At 38.5% G+C, this 21,181-nt stretch overlaps 1 protein-coding gene across 1 annotated transcript; it reads right to left on the reverse strand.

The window, feature by feature from the left end:
- Positions 1-430: 430 nt before the first annotated feature.
- LOC134661304 (protein takeout-like) lies at positions 431-20,457 on the reverse strand. Its single transcript, XM_063517306.1, has 5 exons — positions 20,234-20,457; positions 12,262-12,353; positions 2,913-3,061; positions 1,287-1,420; positions 431-822 (listed from the first exon to the last, which is right to left on the reverse strand). Exons 1-5 carry the CDS (start codon positions 20,298-20,300, stop codon positions 524-526), a joined length of 741 nt encoding a protein of 246 aa, XP_063373376.1. The 5' UTR covers positions 20,301-20,457; the 3' UTR covers positions 431-523.
- Positions 20,458-21,181: the final 724 nt, after the last annotated feature.

A 21,181-nucleotide genomic window follows, 5' to 3' on the forward strand; every position in this document is an offset into this window, starting at 1 on the left:
GACTGCAATTATAAGTTCCTATATAAATTACATAAAAATAATAGAATTTGCTTTACCGTATACTTAAACAATTAACCTACAAACCACCAAAAAACGAATTCAATAAATAGGTAAGTTCAGGTAAATATTAAGCTTCAATGTCTACTTCGTAATCAGTGTAAAGTATTCTATACACATAGCATATTTATTCGACTATTTAGAGTATTTAGACTGAGTTTAGGGTCGGTTGCACCAAAGCGTCTGTCGCCGTTAAAACGTTCGCTAAATGTTATTGTGTGGGATGTTTCAAACTTGACTGCTGCTCCTGCTGCTGCTGCTGTTGATCAGTCTGCCAGTGCTGGTTTGTGCAACTGGCCCGTATACATTTTATTCATCTTATTTTATATTAAACTAACTTTCTTAACTTTAATCCCGAGTCACTATACTTATTTATGTAAATACATTAAATATAATTAAAGATACATCACATCTTTCATATTGCTACTTAGCTAGAAGCCCTCCGGTAAGAGAGTGGGCACCGCTGCTATGGGAACAGCTCCTTGTAGGTAAATTTGGAAGTGATCTTGTTGGCCATCTCGGTAAAGAGATCGGCGAGGGAGCGCTCGAGCACGGGTCGGATCTCCTCGAGGAATAGCTGCGAGTTGTCGTTGATGACGCGGTTGGTGGCGGGCCCCAGCACGGGGTCGCCGTCGAACAGGTTGGTCAGGTAGATGGAGGACTCGCCCACGCGCAGCTTCACCTTGAACGGGTCGAACTTGAGATACTCTTCGGCGCCGCGCGTCTCCTTGTGCCCGCGCATCGTCACGTTGCACGCGTAGTCTTCTGCAAGGAACGGAACAAACGTAGGTATATAATACACTAAAATGCAAGTACATTGTATTAATCTGACATGTTAAGTACTTATTAGATATGTATGTCAAGACTTAAAACAAGATATAGGTCAGAGGCGCAGAAGTCGAAGCAGCTCTCCCCTCCTCCCACCGACGGTTAGCCGGGAGCTACAAGTATGAGCTAGTTTTATCTCTGCAGGAAAATCAATAACGGTAAAAACACTGTCAGACAATGCACCTTCTCGAGCTCCACTATTCGCGGGCGGAGGCTAGTACCACGTTGGAGCCAACGGGGGCAGCAATCAAAAAGCAAAGGGCAATCAGCAGTTCCATGGAAAACGATGACAAAGTCGCCGAAATGAAAGATATTTTATCACCTTTTCGGAGTTGCCTCAAATATGGCCAAACATAACCAACTACCCTATATAAAAGCTTCAAATAAATGTGTAAACTTACTGAAGGTGCCCGTGATGTTGCCGCGGCCCTGCAGCCGCAGCAGCAGCACTTGGATGTCCATCTTGTACTTCCCGTGGAAGTCCAGGCGCGGCAGCAGCAGGTTGAAGTCGAACCGGTTCTTGTTTAAATCAGACCTGAAACGACACACAATAATATCGCATGTTAAACAAGGTTTCATTTGTAATAGAGTCCCATACCATATAGGAGCACCATGATTGCTTGAATGGCGATTTATGTATTATGGGATACTTAGCATGGTCGGAGTCTAACACCATCTAATTACCGAAATACCGAAGTGATATTCCTGAAGGTAATATAAATAATGTACATGAGAGACTCTACGTGTTGGCTTCGGCTCCAGCTCCCAAATGTCCGGAACAATGTAATTTAATTTAAACCTTTTATTTAGGACGAAAAATGTCTAAAATAAAGGCCGTGGCAGGGTCAGGGAAAATGTTGTGCCTTAATAGATTTTCGGCCTGTTTTTAGGGTTGCGTACCCAAAGGGTAAAAACGGGACCCTATTACTAAGACTCCGCTGTCCGTCCGTCCGTCCGTCCGTCCGTCCGTCCGTCCGTCCATCCGTCCGTCCGTCTGTCACCAGGCTGTATCTCACGAACCGTGATAGCTAGACAGTTGAAATTTTCACAGATGATGTATTTCTGTTGCCGCTATAACAAAAAATACTAAAAATAGAATAAAATAAAGATTTAAGTGGGGCTCCCATACAACAAACGTGATTTTTGACCGAAGTTAAGCAACGTCGGGCGGGGTCTGTACTTGGATGGGTGACCGTTTTTTTGCTTGTTTTGCTCTATTTTTTGTTGATGGTGCGGAACCCTCCGTGCGCGAGTCCGACTCGCACTTGGCCGGTTTTTTTTCTAATGATGTGCCACGTATTAGTAAGTGCTACCTACACTAAATTTCACCCTCCGTCTTTTCTTGTTTTTGAATAATATTTCCGTCTCAATGTGAAAATAGGTATAATTTATGAATTTTATAATTTAATGCATTTTTTTCATGATTTATTAGTGCATAATACATGACGAGGTTGACTAGGTAGCCTGCCCTGCAGACTCCGGCCGGAGGTCAGAAGAAGGTAAACCTAAAACCAGACCTTGATTATATATACCTAGTCCTACATATGTACATATGTATTAATAATAAGTATTGTATAATGCATACTAAGCACCTACTTGTAAGAGGAGGTCTAGCTGGTAGAATACAAATCAGTGACTATGAAGCAATGATGAATCTAATCACCCATTTCAGTCGCGTATCTAAGGGCTACAGACTGAACTACCTGAGGGCCTACCGCTAACCACGTTGCGTACGAATTTACAAGTGCGACAGAGAGGCAACACGTCAAACGGAACGGTAGGTCCTCTGCTCATATTGGTTACCTGACCGACACATGTTGGATACTCGTATAGAGTCATCATCATCTTCCCCGCGTTGTCCCGGTATTTCTGCCACGGCTCATGGGAGCCTGGGGTCCGCCGCTTGGCAAAGGTGGTATGAGTAGGTACTCCCTGGAAATATTTTTTACGACTGGTCTCTGATCACTAACCACTGTTCTAAGCAAACAAAGTCGCGGGCAGAAGCTAGTGTAAAATGTTAGACTGACTTGAGTGTTTGTATGATGAAGTTGCTGGGCCCCTGCACCTTGACGTCGTTGACGACGGCGGTGAGCTTGGCGCCCTGTGGGCCGCGCGCCAGCGCGATCTGCCCCAAGCTCAGCGGCTCGATGCCCGGCACGTCCAGCTCGGGAATGCCCTGCACAGTTACAAGCAGTCATTGTCATTCATCATCATCGAGTCATTCATCAGTACTGAATAAGTGTCTACATGCGCTATGCGATATAGTTACCTACTACCTACCATAAGAAATACATTACTGGTGGCGGTGCCACTTTTTTGAGAAATAGCCGTGCAGTTATTTCTGTTCTTATAATCCACCGAAGGTAATTTTAACTCATCAAATATTTGCAGACTCCATTTATCTTGACATATTAACTTATTGCAAAACGCTCTTGACAATGACATACTTTTCAACCTGCTGTTAAAGCAAATATCTCCATACCTCTCTTTTATTATGTAGTTGCATGTACTAGTATGTACCTACGTATTACGAAGGTTACGACATAAATGGTATTTCAATGTTACTCTTTGGTCTCTAGCTGCTATGTTAACTTATCTTCTAGTCTATTAGATTAAGTACCTATAATTGTTATGCTTATGGAAATCGTTTGTAGGTACCTACACTTTATACTAGTATGATGAATTTACGAATCAGTGCAAATCCTCAATACCTAAGTGTTCAAATCGCAGTGAATAATGGTTCCCGACTGCACTATTATATAGGTACTTACTACTAATAGGTACGCTGTTTTCGAGAACATTTGCGCTTCAACAACAGCTAACCGCAGCTTTCCATGCTAATGTGTATAATTCGTGGGTCTGTGTATACGGACACGGACATAAACAGTTCACATAGCAGCGAGTACCTACAATTATTGGGCGGGTGGTGTAAGCTATACTATGAATAAATGTTACTTAGCCTCTATTATATAGGTACTTAAATGTAAAGAGCCGCCGGCAATAGGATGGTGTTGTAACGGATGTGTTGATAGGAAAACGAATGGTATTTAGCCTTCCTTGCAATGAAAAACGGTTAAATGTTTACGTAGGTGGTTAGTATTGGACGTAATGTTTCCTATAGGTACACGGTTTGTATACAGATAAAACCTAATGTACCTATAGAACTTGAACCATCTTCATTCAAGAGCTTCATTGCTTACCAAAATACTATTAGAGCATTTAGAACAAATTAAAATATGTCCACCCACCCATGCCGCCGTGGCCCGGGTGGCCGCCGAGGGGCTTCGGTACTTGCCGTGATAGCAGAGGACGCTGGTTCCGTTCCAGCCTTGGGCATTGGCGCTTTGGTATATGTCATTTATTTCGGCTTACATTTTTTACAATTTCTCTTCCATTCGACCTAACGGCTGGCTCAAGTCCCCGTTATCTATCGGATATTTTTTTAATGAAGTATGACAACCGTCGTACGTTTGTCATACTTCATTAAAACGTATTTAGAGAGTAATACCTAAGTATGTACATATTAGGCCCTGCATGATAATCAAAGTTCTGAAATGCAATTACATACTGCGAGAATAATCTAAATTGGCTATACTACTTAGATAAATTATATGCTAGTAGTGCCTGTGCTAATAACAAATATAATAATGTAGTTATAATAATATAAACACTGTATGCAGTTAATAGTAATATGAATATTTATCTGTTGACTAGAAACCACATAGTTATTTACGTTTGAAATACACTATTTTAATATTTGTAAATAATAGTTATCACAGTCATCATCATCACCTACGGCGGTGACACCTGTGACGATCGAGTCAACACACTCGTAGCATACTCTTACCTACTCTTATTTACAACCGCAGAACATGTAATTCTACCAAATTTTATAATAAATAAAACCGGCCAAGAGCATGTCGGGCCATGCTCAGTTTGGGTACCGTAGTTACTCGCTTGTCACAAGAGGCTGCCTTGAACTTTTTTTTCTGAACAAATATGTAGAATCAATCATGAATACCTACCACATATTCATGATTGATTTTACGGAAGTACCCTGATATTTTTTTTTTTTACCATTTTGTTTCCATGATTTGATTCACGGAGCAAATTTGATTCATGTACCTATTTGTAATTTTGTATTCAATTTGAAAGATTTTTTCGGCGAGGTACTCCGACTGAATAAACTAAACTACGTATAATAGACAGACTATGCATACATGGCGTGTGGATAGACTATGTTTTATTTAGACCAAATAGGTATGGTAAGATTTTGTATGCTGTGATTTTGCTTATTGATATACCTATATTGTGTTATCTATTATCTATTAAAATATCATTATATAATATATTTCATATCATATATCATTTTATTATAATAATATATCTAGTAGTATAAAATGGCACGAGGAGACATGCAAAATTTAACTAAAATCAGTGGTACTTATTACTACAAGAAGAATAATATTTTCACTAAAATCATAGATCATTCTGGACGCTAAATTTATATTATCGTCATCATCATCATCATCATCTTCCTCGCGTTGTCCCGGCATTTTGCCACGGCTCATGGGAGCCTGGGGTCCGCTTGGCAACTAATCCCAGTAATTGGCGTGGGCACTAGTTTTTACGAAAGCGACTGCCATCTGACCTTCCAACCCAGAGGGTAAACTAGGCCCGTATTGGGATTAGTCCGGTTTCCTCACGATGTTTTCCTTCACCGAAAAGCAACTGGTAAATATCAAATGATATTTCGTACATAAGTTCCGAAAAACTCATTGGTACGAGCCGGGGTTCGAACCCGCGACCTCCGGATTGCAAGTCGCACGCTCTTACCGCTAGGCCACCAGCGCTTCTATTATCTTATATTATCGCTTATATTATCGTATCTATTCAAATTAATAATGACGTAGGAAGCCCGTAGGTACCTACTTTTAATGAGTAAACGTAATCAATAAACGGAGCACGTGTGAATTGCATCAGCTGAGTGAGAGAAATAACAAAGCTGTATGTGCGCGGACACCGGCGCACCTGGCGTGCCGGCCTTATCGCCGAGCTCCTGAACAAAGGGCCTACGTGCCCGAACAATGTTCGGTCCTTCACTACACCAAATAATCGCTTCCTACGTATCACAAAAACTGTTCTATCTAACCACAACAATGTATAAAAGTGCATGTTATAGTTTCCGAATGAGTATTTGTTCAAAATGTCGTGGCTCCAAGCTACCATATTTATAGCCTATGGTTGTCTAATGATGGTAAGTGCTTTATTTTAATTAACACAATATGTAAAGGTACCTAATATTAAGTAATAAACGCAACACATTCATATTTACAGTGCAACTATAGTGAAAACCGGAGCTGTAAACAACAAAGGCCTTCTCTTGAGACACTCTTACGCCTATTGGCAATTCGAAACCAAATGAAGTACCCTTCTCAACAGCAAACGCCGCGTACAATGGTACCTTATCCCTACTGTAAAACATCTGATAATATTGAAACAAAAAAATCAATATCAGGATCTGGTTTAGAGTACAGAATTAAACTGCCTCTATACAAAGGCAAGCCCATCAAAACCAATATATACATTGAACTACCTAGATCTATGTTTCCTTTACCCAAAACATCAGAAAAATCAACCAAACCAGTAGAGAAAAAAGACGAGCCGGAAGAAAAAATAAGCAATGATGATACTAAATCTCCGAAAGATGGGACTTCAAAGGATGCGAACACCGAGAAAGGTGCAAAAGATGGAAAAAATGACAAACCTAATGACAAATCGTCTAAAAACACAAAACTAGAAGAGTCAGTCAAACCGGCTGACAAAAAAGACGATTCGAAAGAAAAAAAACCCAACGATAAGACAAAACCTGCTGCTGATGAAACATCAAAGGAGGCAAAGACCGCGGATGGGGCAAAGAGTGAAAAAAAAGACGAACCTAGTGACAAATCATCTACAGACACAAAACCAGACGGCTCGTCCAAACCAGCTGACAAAAAAGATAAGCCAAAAGAAACAAAGACCAATGATGAGAAAAAAACTGCCGGTGATGAAGCAAAGACCGCGGATGGGGCAAAGAGTGAAAAAACAGACGAACCTAGTGACAAATCATCTACAGACACAAAACCAGACGGCTCGTCCAAACCAGCTGACAAAAAAGATAAGCCAAAAGAAACAAAGACCAATGATGAGAAAAAACCTGCCGGTGATGAAGCAAAGACCGCGGATGGGGCAAAGAGTGAAAAAAAAGACGAACCTAGTGACAAATCATCTACACACATAAAACCAGAAGACTCATCCAAATCAGCTGACAAAAAAGATAAACCAAAAGAAACAAAGACCAATGATGAGACAAAACCTGCCGGTGATGAAGCAAAGACCGCGGATGGATCAAAGAGTGAAAAAAAAGACGAACCTAGTGACAAATCATCTACACACATAAAACCAGAAGACTCATCCAAATCAGCTGACAAAAAAGATAAACCAAAAGAAACAAAGACCAATGATGAGACAAAACCTGCCGGTGATGAAGCAAAGACCGCGGATGGATCAAAGAGTGAAAAAAAAGACGAACCTAGTGACAAATCATCTACAGACACAAAACCAGACGGCTCGTCCAAACCAGCTGACAAAAAAGATAAGCCAAAAGAAACAAAGACCAATGATGAGAAAAAACCTGCCGGTGATGAAGCAAAGACCGCGGATGGGGCAAAGAGTGAAAAAAAAGACGAACCTAGTGACAAATCATCTACAGACACAAAACCAGAAGACTCATCCAAATCAGCTAACAAAAAAGATAAACCAAAAGAAACAAAGACCAATGATGAGACAAAACCTGCCGGTGATGAAGCAAAGACCGTGGATGGGACAAAGAGTGAAAAAAAAGACGAACCTAGTGATAAATCATCTACAGACACAAAACCAGAAGGCTCGTCCAAACCAGCTGACAAAAAAGATAAACCAAAACAAACAAAGACCAATGATGAGACAAAGCCTGCCGGTGATGAAGCATCGAAGGATGCAAAGACCGCGGATGGTGTTAATAGTGAAAAAAAAGATGAAACTAGTGGCAAGTCATCTACAGATACAAAACCAGAAGATTCATCCAAACCAGCAGAGAAAAAAGAAGAGTCAAAAGAAATAAAGACCAATGATGCGACTAAACCTGCTGCTGATGAAACATCAAAGGATGCAAAGACCGCGGGTGGTGCAAACAGTGAAAAAAAAGACCAGCCTAGTGACAAATCATCTACCGATACAAAACCAGAAGACTCATCCAAACCAGCTGACAAAAAAGATGAGCCAAAAGAAACAAAGACCAATGATGAGACAAAACCTGCCGGTGATGAAGCATCAAAGGATACAAAGACCGCGGGTGGTGCAAACAGTGACAAAAAAGACCAGCCTAGTGACAAATCATCCACCGATACAAAACCAGAAGAGTCATCCAAACCAGCTAACAAAAAAGATGAGCCAAAAGAAACAAAGACCAATGATGAGACCAAACCTGCCGGTGATGAAACGTCAAAGGACGCAAAGACCGCGGGTGGTGCAAACAGTGACAAAAAAGACCAGCCTAGTGACAAATCATCTACCGATACAAAACCAGAAGACTCATCCAAACCAGCTGACAAAAAAGATGAGCCAAAAGGAACAAAGACCAATGATGAGACAAAATCTGCCGGTGATGAAGCATCAAAGGATGCAAAGACCGCGGGTGGTGCAAACAGTGACAAAAAAATCCAGCCTAGTGACAAATCCTCTACCGATACAAAACCAGAAGACTCATCCAAACCAGCTGACAAAAAAGATGAGCCAAAAGAAACAAAGACCAATGATGAGACCAAACCTGCCGGTGATGAAAAGTCAAAGGATGCAAAGACCGCGGGTGGTGCAAACAGTGACAAAAAAGACCAGCCTAGTGTCAAATCATCTACCGATACAAAACCAGAAGACTCATCCAAACCAGCTGACAAAAAAGATGAGCCAAAAGAAACAAAGACCAATGATGAGACAAAACCTGTCGGTGATGAAACGTCAAAGGATGCAAAGACCACGGGTGGTACAAACAGTGACAAAAAAGACCAGCCTAGTGACAAATCATCTACCGATACAAAACCAGAAGACTCATCCAAACCAGCTGACAAAAAAGATGAGCCAAAAGAAAAAAAGACCAATGATGAGACAAAACCTGCCGGTGATGAAGCATCAAAGGATGCAAAGACCACGGGTGGTGCAAACAGTGAAAAAAAAGATGAGCCTAGTGACAAATCATCTCCCGATACAAAACCAGAAGACTCATCCAAACCAGCTGACAAAAAAGATGAGCCAAAAGAAACAAAGACCAATGATGAGACAAAACCTGTCGGTGATGAAACGTCAAAGGGTGCAAAGACCGCGGATGGTACAAGCAGTGACAAAAAAGACCAGCCTAGTGACAAACCATCTACCGATACAAAACCAGAAGACTCATCCAAACCAGCTGACAAAAAAGATGAGCCAAAAGAAACAAAGACCAATGATAAGACAAAACCTGCCGGTGATGAAGCATCAAAGGTTGCAAACACCGCGGATAATGCCAATGGTGAGAAAAAAGATGAATCTAGTGATAAATCACATACAGACACAAAACCAGAAGGCTCAACCAAACCAGGTGATAACAAAGAACAGCCCAAAGAAAATAAACCTAGTGATGGGACTAAACCTTCCGTGAACTCAAAGGATGGAGGTAGCACAGGTGACGCAAATGGTGGCAAAACGCCGGAAGCTAGTAAGACAGCAGAAGCAGGACAACCTGCTGCTTGAAGTTCTCCGGATCCACAACGAGTACGTTAGGTTGTATTATCTTTAAAAAACAAAATTGCGTGATAACGTCATAAGAAAACATTGATGAAAAATTGCATACTTTTATACGTTACCATGGAAATCTGTACGGATATGATGGTCGTTCTTGTCTACGTGACAGCGTGATAAAACGGTGTCCGTCACTTTCTTTCCCACGGTGTTAAACAGTGACAGTTATTTTATCACGTGGATAAAGATGGATAAAGCTATCCATAATAGGCTGGCTGATTTAATCATGGAAGTCTTCTCCGAGACTACGGGGACAACGCCGTCCTAGAAACGTCGGAGGTAAATCTTAAAACTTAGATACGCGATTAAGTCCCGTTGTACAATTTAATAATATCATGGAAATCTGTCCACAGCGTTACCAAGGAGATCTGTCCACAACGTGACACTTTCGTGCATGCTACCGGTGTTCATCGATTAATAAGACGTTATCACGTCAAAAATGTTATTACATAATACTTTTAGAAGTGCATTCAGTGGTGCATTTTACTCGGTCGAGCCGTATGATTTTTTCGCATTTTACTTTATTATAAGCATACATCGGGGTTTTCGGTGCGGGAATGTTTTACACTAGCCAAATAACAGGTAAAAATTGTAAAAAACGATACTAATTTAACATTTCTAAGTACATTTGGACCTTACTACCTACGTTTAATTTATAGTTTGGTAATTATATTACAATAAATAAATACACGAAATCATTCCCGCACCGAAAACCCCGATGTATGATTATAAGAGTTAGGAGATTGTAAAAAAATGTATGAAACGAACTCTTACAATAGCATAGATCAGCGGTTGGCAACCCGCGGCCCGCGGCCCGCGGGCCGCATGCGGCCCGTGGACCTGTCACTTGCGGCCAGCGAGCTTCCCTGGCTATTTTGTATATAATATTGACAAACGACAATATCTGATAAAGTCATAAATATTAACAAAGTACGGCCCGCGTCAACTTCGTTAACTACTATGTGGCCCTTGGCTGCTAAAAGGTTGCCGACCGCTGGTATAGATTATAGGTAGATTAAGATTAAAATACATCAAATTGTGTAAAAACATTTTCAATAATGGATTATCCAGAGAGGCAAATGGGGAATATGTTTGTATGGAAGACCAGTTCAAAAGGCGGTCGTCCCCGTTCGTCTTAATTTGATTATCTACTCTAATCAGATCAGAACTTCGAGCTCATTTCGATTTTAATCAGTTTGTCGGTGTTGAACTTCGCTACCATTTTTTTCATATTTGTTTTTGAGTGGACCTTATTTTATGTAGTAGGTAGGTATTTAACATTTATATCCATGCCCATAGCATTTCTAGCACTAATTAATAGTCTCTGATCTCTGAGCTAAGAAAGGAGCGGAAGGACAACCAGGCAGACGGAAACGGCCGAGTTATAAGGTTTAAGTTCCTTGTTTACTACGGAAATTCAACAACCGCACCTACACTCTGAACGTCGAGTTCTTGTTGGTATTTTAAACAGATTTCAAAAAAGAAAGAGGTTTCCCCAATTTACCGGAATCTTAAAAGATTTAATCGTTAAATTTAATGGTTTTTATTTTACCACTTAGTCGGCATGATTGATCTATGTCAAATTGCAATAACGATCACGGAGCAAAACCGCTGACGGACAGACAGACGGACATGGCGAAACTATAAGGGTTCCTTTAAATGCCGATGCACAATCGAAAGTGAATTAAACGAACCGATGGATAGCCGGATGATATGATGAAGCAAAGGACCTTAGTTAAAAAAAGCGGCCAAGTGCGAGTCGGACTCGCCCATGAAGGGTTCCGTATTTAGGCGATTTATGACGTATAAAAAAAAACTACTTACTAGATCTCGTTCAAACCAATTTTCGGTGGAAGTTTACATGGTAATGTACATCATATATTTTTTTTAGTTTTATCATTCTCTTATTTTAGAAGTTACGGGGGGGGGACACACATTTTACCACTTTGGAAGTGTCTCTCGCGCAAACTATTCAGTTTAGAAAAAAATGATATTAGAAACCTCAATATCATTTTTGAAGACCTATCCATAGATACCCCACACGTATGGGTTTGATGAAAAAAAAATTTTTGAGTTTCAGTTCGAAGTATTGGGAACCCCAAAAATTTATTGTTTTTTTTCTATTTTTGTGTGAAAATCTTAATGCGGTTCACAGAATACTTACCAAGTTTCAACAGTATAGTTCTTATAGTTTCGGAGAAAAGTGGCTGTGACATACGGACGGACAGACAGACGGACAGACAGACAGACAGACATGACGAATCTATAAGGGTTCCGTTTTTTGCCATTTGGCTACGGAACCCTAAAAAATAGGCATGATGATGAAACCATGGACAACCCTTTCGTCGATAAAAGCCTATCAATGGGCGTCCCTTTATAACGGCTAACTCAGAATAAGACTTACCAGTACGAACTGCTAGCCCATTCATTTACTTATTTATTTCGGTTTATAAATATGATATTGTGTTAACATTGATAGGCGATAGGTTATTGTCACATAAATAAATTGTTAGAATGACCTACCTTGGATATTTTCGGGCGCAACTCGTCCACTGAGTTCATGATGCATTTGTCCACGTTGGGGTCGTTACGTTGACATATCTTTATGTAAGATGCTGAAACAAACATTAGTGCTTATACAACAAATTCATTTAGGTAGTTCAAAACAAAAAAAAAATATTTGATTACAAGTTTTGTAAAATACGAGTACAACTAAATAACAAAAATACTTATTTTTCACACCTACTAAAAAAAACTTTAATAAGCATATTTCAAAGCAAACTACGCACTGAATACCTACTATTTACTGAACTTTTTACGCCTTATGTTAAGACCTCTAACTAGAGACTAATGTCAGCTCAGGACACAGCTGTGTATTTGGATGAAGCTTATTTCATAATAAGTTGACTGTACTATTGTTGAAGTTTTTACGAAATTTCGTATTATCTATATATATAAATGCAAGTGTCCTGACTGACTGACTGACTGACTGACTGACTGATTCATCAACGCAGAGCCGAAACTACAAAAGCTAGAAAGTTGAAATTTGCACACTAGGTTGAATTTATAAAGTGTACAAGAGATAAGAAGCGATTTTGAAAAATTCAACCCCTAAGGGGGTTAAAAAGGGGATGAAAGGTTGTATGGGGTGCAAGTTTTATTTTAAGCTAGGAATTTGAAACTTTGTAAAAATGTACTATATTAAAAAACAAGAAAACTAATTTCTGCGTTTTCGAAAATTCATCCCCCAAGGTGGTGGAAAAGGGGTTGAAAGTTTGTATGGAGATCAAATATTTTTGTGAGTGTTGAACTTGAAACTTTGTATATGGAGATATTATTATAAGACGGGAAAAGTAATTTCAGCGTTTTTGAAAATTCATCCCCTAACAGGGTTAAAAAGGGGTTGAAAATTTGAATCCATTACAAATGCTTTGAAACTTCTTAGAAAGGCATAATAGCCGATGACAAAAAAAAGTAATTGCGACGTTTTAGGTAATTCAACCCCTAAGGGGGTAAAAAAGGGGATGAAACTTTGTCCTGGGGTGCAAATTTTATTTTAAGCTAGGACCTTGAAACTTCGTAAAAAGGTATTAAATTAAAAAACAAGAAAACTAATTTCAGCGTTTTTAAAAATTCATCCCCCAAGGTGGTAAATAGGGGTTGAAAATTTGTACGGAGATCAAATATTTTTGAGAGTGCGGGACTTGAATCTTTGTATTTGGGGATATTATTAAAATACAGGAAAAGTAATTTCAGCGTTTTGTAAAATTCATCCCCTAACAGGGTTAAACAGGGGTTGAAAGTTTGAATCCATTACAAATGCTTTGAAACTTCTTAGAAAGGCATAATAGCCGATTACAAAAAAAAAGTAATTGCAACGTTTTTGGAAATTTAACCCCTAAGGGGGTTAAAAAGGGGATGAAAGTTCGTTATAGGGTGCAAATTTTATTTTAAGCTAGGAACTTGAAACTTTGCAAAAAGGTATTAAATAAAGATACAAGAAAACAAATTTCAGCGTTTTTAAAAAATCATCCCCCAAGGTGGTAAAACATGGGGTTGAAAATTTGTACGGATATCAAATATTTTTGAGAGTGCGGGACTTGAATCTTTGTATTTGATGATATTATTAGAAGACAAAACAAGTTATTTCAGTGTTTTGTAAAATTAATCCCCTAACAGGGTTAAAAAGGGGTTGAAAGTTTGAATCCGTTACAAATGCTTTGAAACTTCTTAGAAAGGCATAATAGCCGATTACAAAAAAAAGTAATTGTAACGTTTTTGGAAATTTAACCCCTAAGGGAGTTAAAAAGGGGATGAAAGTTCGTCATAGGGTGCAAATTTTATTTTAAGCTAGGAACTTGAAACTTTGCAAAAAGGTATTAAATTAAGATACAAGAAAACAAATTTCAGCGTTTTTAAAAAATCATCCCCCAATGTGGTAAAACATGGGGTTGAAAATTTGTACGGATATCAAATATTTTTGAGAGTGCGGGACTTGAATCTTTGTATTTGATGATATTATTAGAAGACAGGACAAGTTATTTCAGTGTTTTGTAAAATTAATCCCCTAACAGGGTTAAAAAGGGGTTGAAAGTTTGTATGGAGTTCAAATTTTATTTTAAGCTAGGAACTTGAAACTTCGTAAAAATATATGTTATTAAAATACAAGAAAACTAATTTCAGCGTTTTTGAATATTCATTCCCTAAAGTGGTGAAAAAGGGGTTGAAAGTTTGTAAGGATATCAAACATTTTTTCGAACGCAGGACTTGAATCTTTGTATTTGGGGATATTATTAAAATACAGGAAAAGTAATTTCAGCGTTTTGTTAAATTCATCCCCTAACAGGGTTAAACAGGGGTTGAAAGTTTGAATCCATTACAAATGCTTTGAAACTTCTTAGAAAGGCATAATAGCCGATTACAAAAAAAAGTAATTGCAACGTTTTTGGAAATTCAACCCCTAAGGGGGTTAAAAAGGGGATGAAAGTTCGTCTTAGGGTGCAAATTTTATTTTAAGCTAGGAACTTGAAACTTTGCAAAAAGGTATTAAATTAAGATACAAGAAAACAAATTTCAGCGTTTTTAAAAATTCATCCCCCAAGGTGGTAAAACATGGGATTGAAAATTTGTACGGATATCAAATATTTTTGAGAGTGCGGGACTTGAATCTTTGTATTTGGGGATATTATTAGAAGACAGGAAAAGTTATTTCAACGTTTTGTAAAATTCATCCCCTAACAGGGTTAAAAGGGGTTGAAAATTTGTATGCAGTTCAAATTTTATTTTAAGCGAGGAACTTGAAACTTCGTAAAAATATATGTTATTAAAATACAAGAAAACTAATTTCAGCGTTTTTGAATATTCATCCCCTAAAGTGGTGAAAAAGGGGTTGAAAGTTTGTAAGGATATCAAACATTTTTTCGAACGCGGGACTTGAATCTTTGTATTTGGGGATATTATTAAAATACAGGAAAAGTAATTTCAGCGTTTTGTAAAACTCATCCCCTAACAGGGTTAAACAGGGGTTGAAAGTTTGAATCCATTACAAATGCTTTGAAACTTTTTAGAAAGGCATAATAGCCGATTACAAAAAAAGTAATTGCAACGTTTTTGGAAATTCAACCCCTAAGGGGGTTAAAAAGGGGATGAAAGTTCGTCTTAGGGTGCAAATTTTATTTAAAGCTAGAAACTTGAAACTTCGTAAATAGGTAGTAGGTTTTATTAAATAGAGGACATGAAAATCTTCTAAGGGGGTTTAGAGGGATTACATCGAGGACAATTTTATTCAGTTAGGGGCTTGAAACTTCGTACCTAGGTTGTGAAAGAAAAGTCTCATGCGTTGTATAATATTAATAATTAAGAAATGATTAACCGTCCTACCGCAATCTCTTGCTGCATAATGTTCTAAGCTAATGTAGAATATATAACCACCAATATACAAATCCACGCGTACGAAGTCGCGGGCAACAGCTAGTTTGTATATAACACGGTTAGCATTCTGCAGGTATATTTTACTCTCCAAACCTAGTTTTAAATAAAATATCGAATATTATAATTTGTAAATAAAGGATGAGTAAAGTTTTTTTTGTCCTTATTTACTGGCAAATTTGGTTTGACCAACTATTTAATACCTACAGAGGCAGAGGTAAACAACCCGTTGCAAGACTTGCAAGAAATTGAATGCCACGTCATGATTCGTAAAAAACATTTTTTTCCATTTTTCGAGCTTCATAGCCATATAAATAAAAATAGGTTCGCCCTGACTGTGTGTCTGTCCGCCCGCGCCTTAGCTCAGAGATCATTAGTACTACCTAGTAAGTAGAAATTTATTTCATTAGTATTAATTGTAATTTCAATAGTAAGTAGTAGAACAAATTTTACACCATAATAATATTTAGGGTACCGACCTCCATACATGTTTTAATTGAACAGTGGGGCTGTTTTTTTTTTTGCTTCAATCATTTAGTGTGTGGCGTCGTTATATTATTATTGGCATAGTAGGCATATATGTACTCTTAAAATTAATATTAGAAATACCAATCATAACTTTTAGGTAAAAGAAGAGGTTTTAACTAATATTCTGTATAAAAAATATTTTAGAACATAAGGTAGAATCCCTGATCTTGTCACCTTAGTCTAATGTTATCTGGAATGGAGTAGGTATAGGTAACATGTGCTGGATTCATTAATAATGGTTTATGGAATTAAGATCGAGGCTCAAAGGGGGTTGGGGTAAAGGCTTTGTGCCTCTCCATCACTCTTCCATATTAGTGCGACAGTGACAGTTGCATTTCGATCGCTAGATCGCTACGGAGCGTAAGCGATTGGCACGTTGGCCACGCGGCCTGGTTAATACCAAGGAAGGAAATGGTCACAGCGTTGCTTCGGCCATTCTCAGAGGAATTATGGCTCCCAATCCATAGGATTAAGCGAAAAATAGGCGGAGTAGTATTTATTGGCCCGACGATAGTGTATGGTCGAGAGTCGAGAGCCGCCCGCCAACTTGAACTCTGTCAGTTTTGGTTTGATCATGTTGAAAATTGATATTTGAAGATCCGTGAGGCCCTTTATTATGTACCTCAGACAAAATCTCAAATGGCGTCTGCCATCATGAAATTCTATATTTTGGGTCTGATTATGAAAAAAAAATCCATATTCAACGTTCCCAGAAACCTCTTAATTGTAAAAGACGGCTGACATCTTGACTTTCTTCATTTCTGTTGACGATCTGTTGAAGATCGGTCTCTGCGGATCTGCGTAACCTAGCTTTGTTCCGGCTATAAATCCCATGGCGATATCCACAAAATCCTGAAGTAGATTCATCATAATGTCACGGTTAAGGCAATCGGGAGTACGTATACTATTTAAGACTCCCACTTTCGTTGAATGAGAGTAGTGGTGCGGTGGTGGGAGAGACGCGAAGGGAATTATGTCATCGGCGCGTAACATTTAACCTCGATGTAAACACTAACACCGGCCTAACCACCGCATAACTAACCAGGAAAACTAGTGAAATATTCTCGGCCACATGTCTAACAGGACAGGAGCGGTACTCGACGTTGTTTCGAGAGCCTGTGACGTGAATAAATATCGCCCGATTGGCCACTCAATATAATAGGGATGATGACACATGTTGAATTTTATAACAAAATCTAGTAAAATAGATAGCAAATGAGCAATTTATCACAATAATGTGGATATTAAAATAAAATATAGAAAAATTACAAAAATACAGGACCTGAAAGTTTCAAAATTTAAGTTTTTTTTAACTTTCAAAAACGATAAAAGTAAGGGTACCATTCGATTCCTTACATTTCATCCAAAAAAATATTGTATAGCAACTATATACTTAAACGCAATTTTCTTGTTTTGTCCATACTACAAGATGGGCTCCCAGAGACCTTGACGTCACGTTCCCTTGCCGTTTTGTATAGGGCGTTTCGCCAGTGAAGTGCGACTGTCTGCCTTTGACTACAATTTCTGACTTTTGTGTTATTTTAATGCAATGGGTCCCATATAGACATTTGATCCTAAAAATAAACCGGATCGATTGATACCATAAATGATAGTTAGTCATGTAGCCTATTATGGATTTTCCTTGATACATGACAAGTGCCTAAAAATTCGGTTCTACGTCCGTTAGATTTTGAAACTGAAAGCAGCAATGTGGCATATGATCAATGTGGCATATGATCAATTTAGGGAAGTATATGGAAATGGTAAATCGTCAATTTACCTACATTACTAAGTCACAGTCTAAGATAAAACAATCAAATATTCAATTTTTAGTAGCGTTAATTTGAAGGTCTTTGTCAATAGAGAGCGTCTTAAAAAAGGCGAAGAAGCAATAACAGCTGATAGAATGTGCCAATAGATCGAAATTACCTATAATTATATGGCACAAGCCGAAGGCAATAGAGGATTGCATGATTTTTAACGCTCCGTGCCCGTTATTTTAAGCGTTTTGAATTGTAATGTGTAAACAAATATACCTATATTTCCTATGGATACCAAATACCCGTTATACTTTACTATAATAATACTATAAATAACTACGAATGAACTCGTACAGCAAAAATCTATCCAGGTCCAGCGAGAGCTTCGTGTTCCGGAAATTCTGGCAATTCAAAATTTATGCTTACAAGATTAACCCATTCGCTGCGATTGCCAGAAATAAACTTTTATTTCCAAAATGTAAGCCACTTCCCACTTGAACAAAATGAAGAATGCCGCGTTAGGTCACGACGTATGTCTTCCCGAGTTAGGGCCTGACCAGATACACAATTTGACTAGTCCAGCGGTTCTCAATCTTTTTTTTTGACGGAACCCTTTTGGAAAGCGAAATACCTACTTGATGAAACCCTACAATAAAACAATAGTTTTTAAGAGTGTATTTTTTTATTAATAAGCATAATAATTATGCTTATTTTATTATTCTAAATTTCCGCGGAACACACTTTGAGAATGGCTGGACTAGTCAATATACTTACTGTTGTTATGCTTGTATAGGTACACCTACGTAGACCTACACGGTGGTTTTTAATAATTCCGTTAATTACGAGGGTGCATTCCTGAGCTTAAGTTAAGTTACTTTCTCAAAGACACCGGTATTCTATTTAAGTAACTCCATTTCGGAGATAAATCAATAATTTATTTTAGAAGTGTGTACGCATTGGGTCTGTTCACATATTGGCTAGTGTTTAGTACGAGTTCATACAATTGCTACTAAACGTAAGTACTATCAACGTACTATTGGTTTGGTACTATCTCGGATGATCGATGTTCGAAATGACATTGATATGTTTACAGTTTTCACTATGCCCGTGTTACATCAACGCTTTTAATTAATTACTTTTCATCAAAATATGAATTTAATAAAATATTTTTTAAATTAACTATGCCATTTAGTTTCCTTAAACGTACTTACTTATTACCCATACCCCGAAATTAACGGAATTCAATAAAACACAGTGTATAGATAGGGTGACTTTTAAAGACGCTAGACAATCGCATTCCGACATAGAATGTTAACAAAATAGCTTCCAAAAATGTTATTATTCTAATCTACTTATTCCATAATTAATACCTATTGCGGGTCGATTTTCTGATTGCCTTTATTGAAAAAAAGAGCAGGTACAGAGCTTTATTTAACATCTAATATTTTTACCAATTTGTAGTTTTCAGGCAGTAAGTACATAAAATAACTAACCATAGACAAATCGGAATATCTGAATTTTGCTGCCGTAAATAAATAACACATTATGTACTTTTGCCTTTTGTGTATTAGGTAAGATAGGTAATAGTTATTTGTTTTACAAGGGTACAAAGTTGTGGTTTAACCTCTCGTGCTGATAATGATAGGTACCCGAGCAAGCGAAAGATTCCAAAACTGGACCAAGTGCGAAGCTAGTGGTTCAAAAAATGGAATCTTGAGCGTTGCGAGGGTTCAAGGCACGAGGGTTAAACAAATTTTGCCACCGAGTGAAACACAACATTTTTCACCACACCAACACAAGCAAAATACTAACTGTAAAATATCAAACATAATCAAAGCAAACCGATTCAAAATTAATGTTAATAAATATTTATCATTCAAAAGCATCATTTAAAAGTCAATTCTACCAGCAAAGATAAGAAAACAACTCAAAATGTGAGAGCCTTCAGCTGATGTAGTGAAAAAGTCAATGTCATAACTGTTATGAGAAAAGTAAGTTATTTTTAAACGAAAAAAAATATGTATAATCAATTCGCTTCAACTTGCATATTATACATTAATGCTTGCCTATGTGGAATTAAACGAAACCTACATAAACATGTGAGACGCTTTGTTGAAATTAAATCAACTTACATTAACATTTAGCAACCATTTTCAGCAATCATGATTCTATTGCAATCCAAATACGTAAGTAAAAGTAGTCGCCTTACATAGCTACACGTATGTATGTTACCACTGTAATACCGGTGTAATATTTATGAACTCTACCTAAGTACTTACGAATTTCAGCCGATACGAAATGCAGCGCTAGTAAAAGTACGGCAGCGGGCAACATGTCGATCGCCATAGTGACGGGTGCTGATGTACGGGCTCCGTTAGCTGCGCCGGAGTGGACGCGGTCTCAGCCAGCCCAGTCGCGTCGACGGCCGGCACTGTGCGCGCCCACCGCGTGCCGGCCACCTCTCCACCACTCGACCTAAGGACACGCGTGATTGTCCAACCGCCCTGCTATTCTGGATTCGAGGCGACTTGAGTGCTACTCCGCTCACAATACACCGAGTGTGAGCAAGATACAGATACCTTATGTACCTCCCGACTGAAGGTTGTATTGTAGAGAATCGTGTGCTCGGATTGATGTGTTCCGTCGGTTGCGCCAGGGGGAACTACGCGCCTGCGGCTATCCTGGATGCGCGACGCAAGCTCTTCCGATCTTAGCGCGCGATTACGTTGCGCAGCTTCCGCATTTTGCAATTGTCCCACTAAATATTTCATATGTTAGTATTTATTGAACTAAACTAAACTAGGACTAACAGACGTAAAGTAGTCGTCACTGTACCTGTACGAGTACGTGTCTTGTCTTCTTTAAACTTACTTCATTAGCAATATAGGTGACAGCAAAGTGTCAATTATTGGGCATTCGCCTGTCGAGCACAGGGACGTATAAGACTATGAGCTTCGTACCCCCCGTATTCTTAAACTTTCAATTCCTTCGCACCGAAGACCGAACTGGGTTTTGGAATAACTCTTTTGCTATCCTGACAAGCCGGCTCTGGAATTCGCTCCCTCTCAATATACCTAAGTCAAGCCTCAATCAAGTTTGCTTTCAAGCGGTTGCTACGTAAGTACCTATCTGCTGATAAAAAGGGTTTGAGTGTTCATAGTTTTATTTAAATATGTACTTAAGAAATATCGTAGTAGTTGGTCTAGGTATATTAATTATATATGATC

Source organism: Cydia amplana, chromosome Z (genome assembly GCF_948474715.1).
Source record: "Cydia amplana chromosome Z, ilCydAmpl1.1, whole genome shotgun sequence".
Lineage (NCBI taxonomy): Eukaryota > Metazoa > Arthropoda > Insecta > Lepidoptera > Tortricidae > Cydia > Cydia amplana.

Bases quoted from the DNA above. Each gene is read 5' to 3' on its own strand.
- LOC134661304 (XM_063517306.1), bottom strand. From the start codon at position 20,300: ATGGCGATCGACATGTTGCCCGCTGCCGTACTTTTACTAGCGCTGCAT. The intron at 12,354-20,233 runs GTAAGTACTTAG...TGTTTGTTTCAG, and splicing joins TTTCGTATCGGCTGAAATTC to CATCTTACATAAAGATATGT. The intron at 823-1,286 runs GTAAGTTTACAC...CGTTCCTTGCAG, and splicing joins CAACATCACGGGCACCTTCA to AAGACTACGCGTGCAACGTG.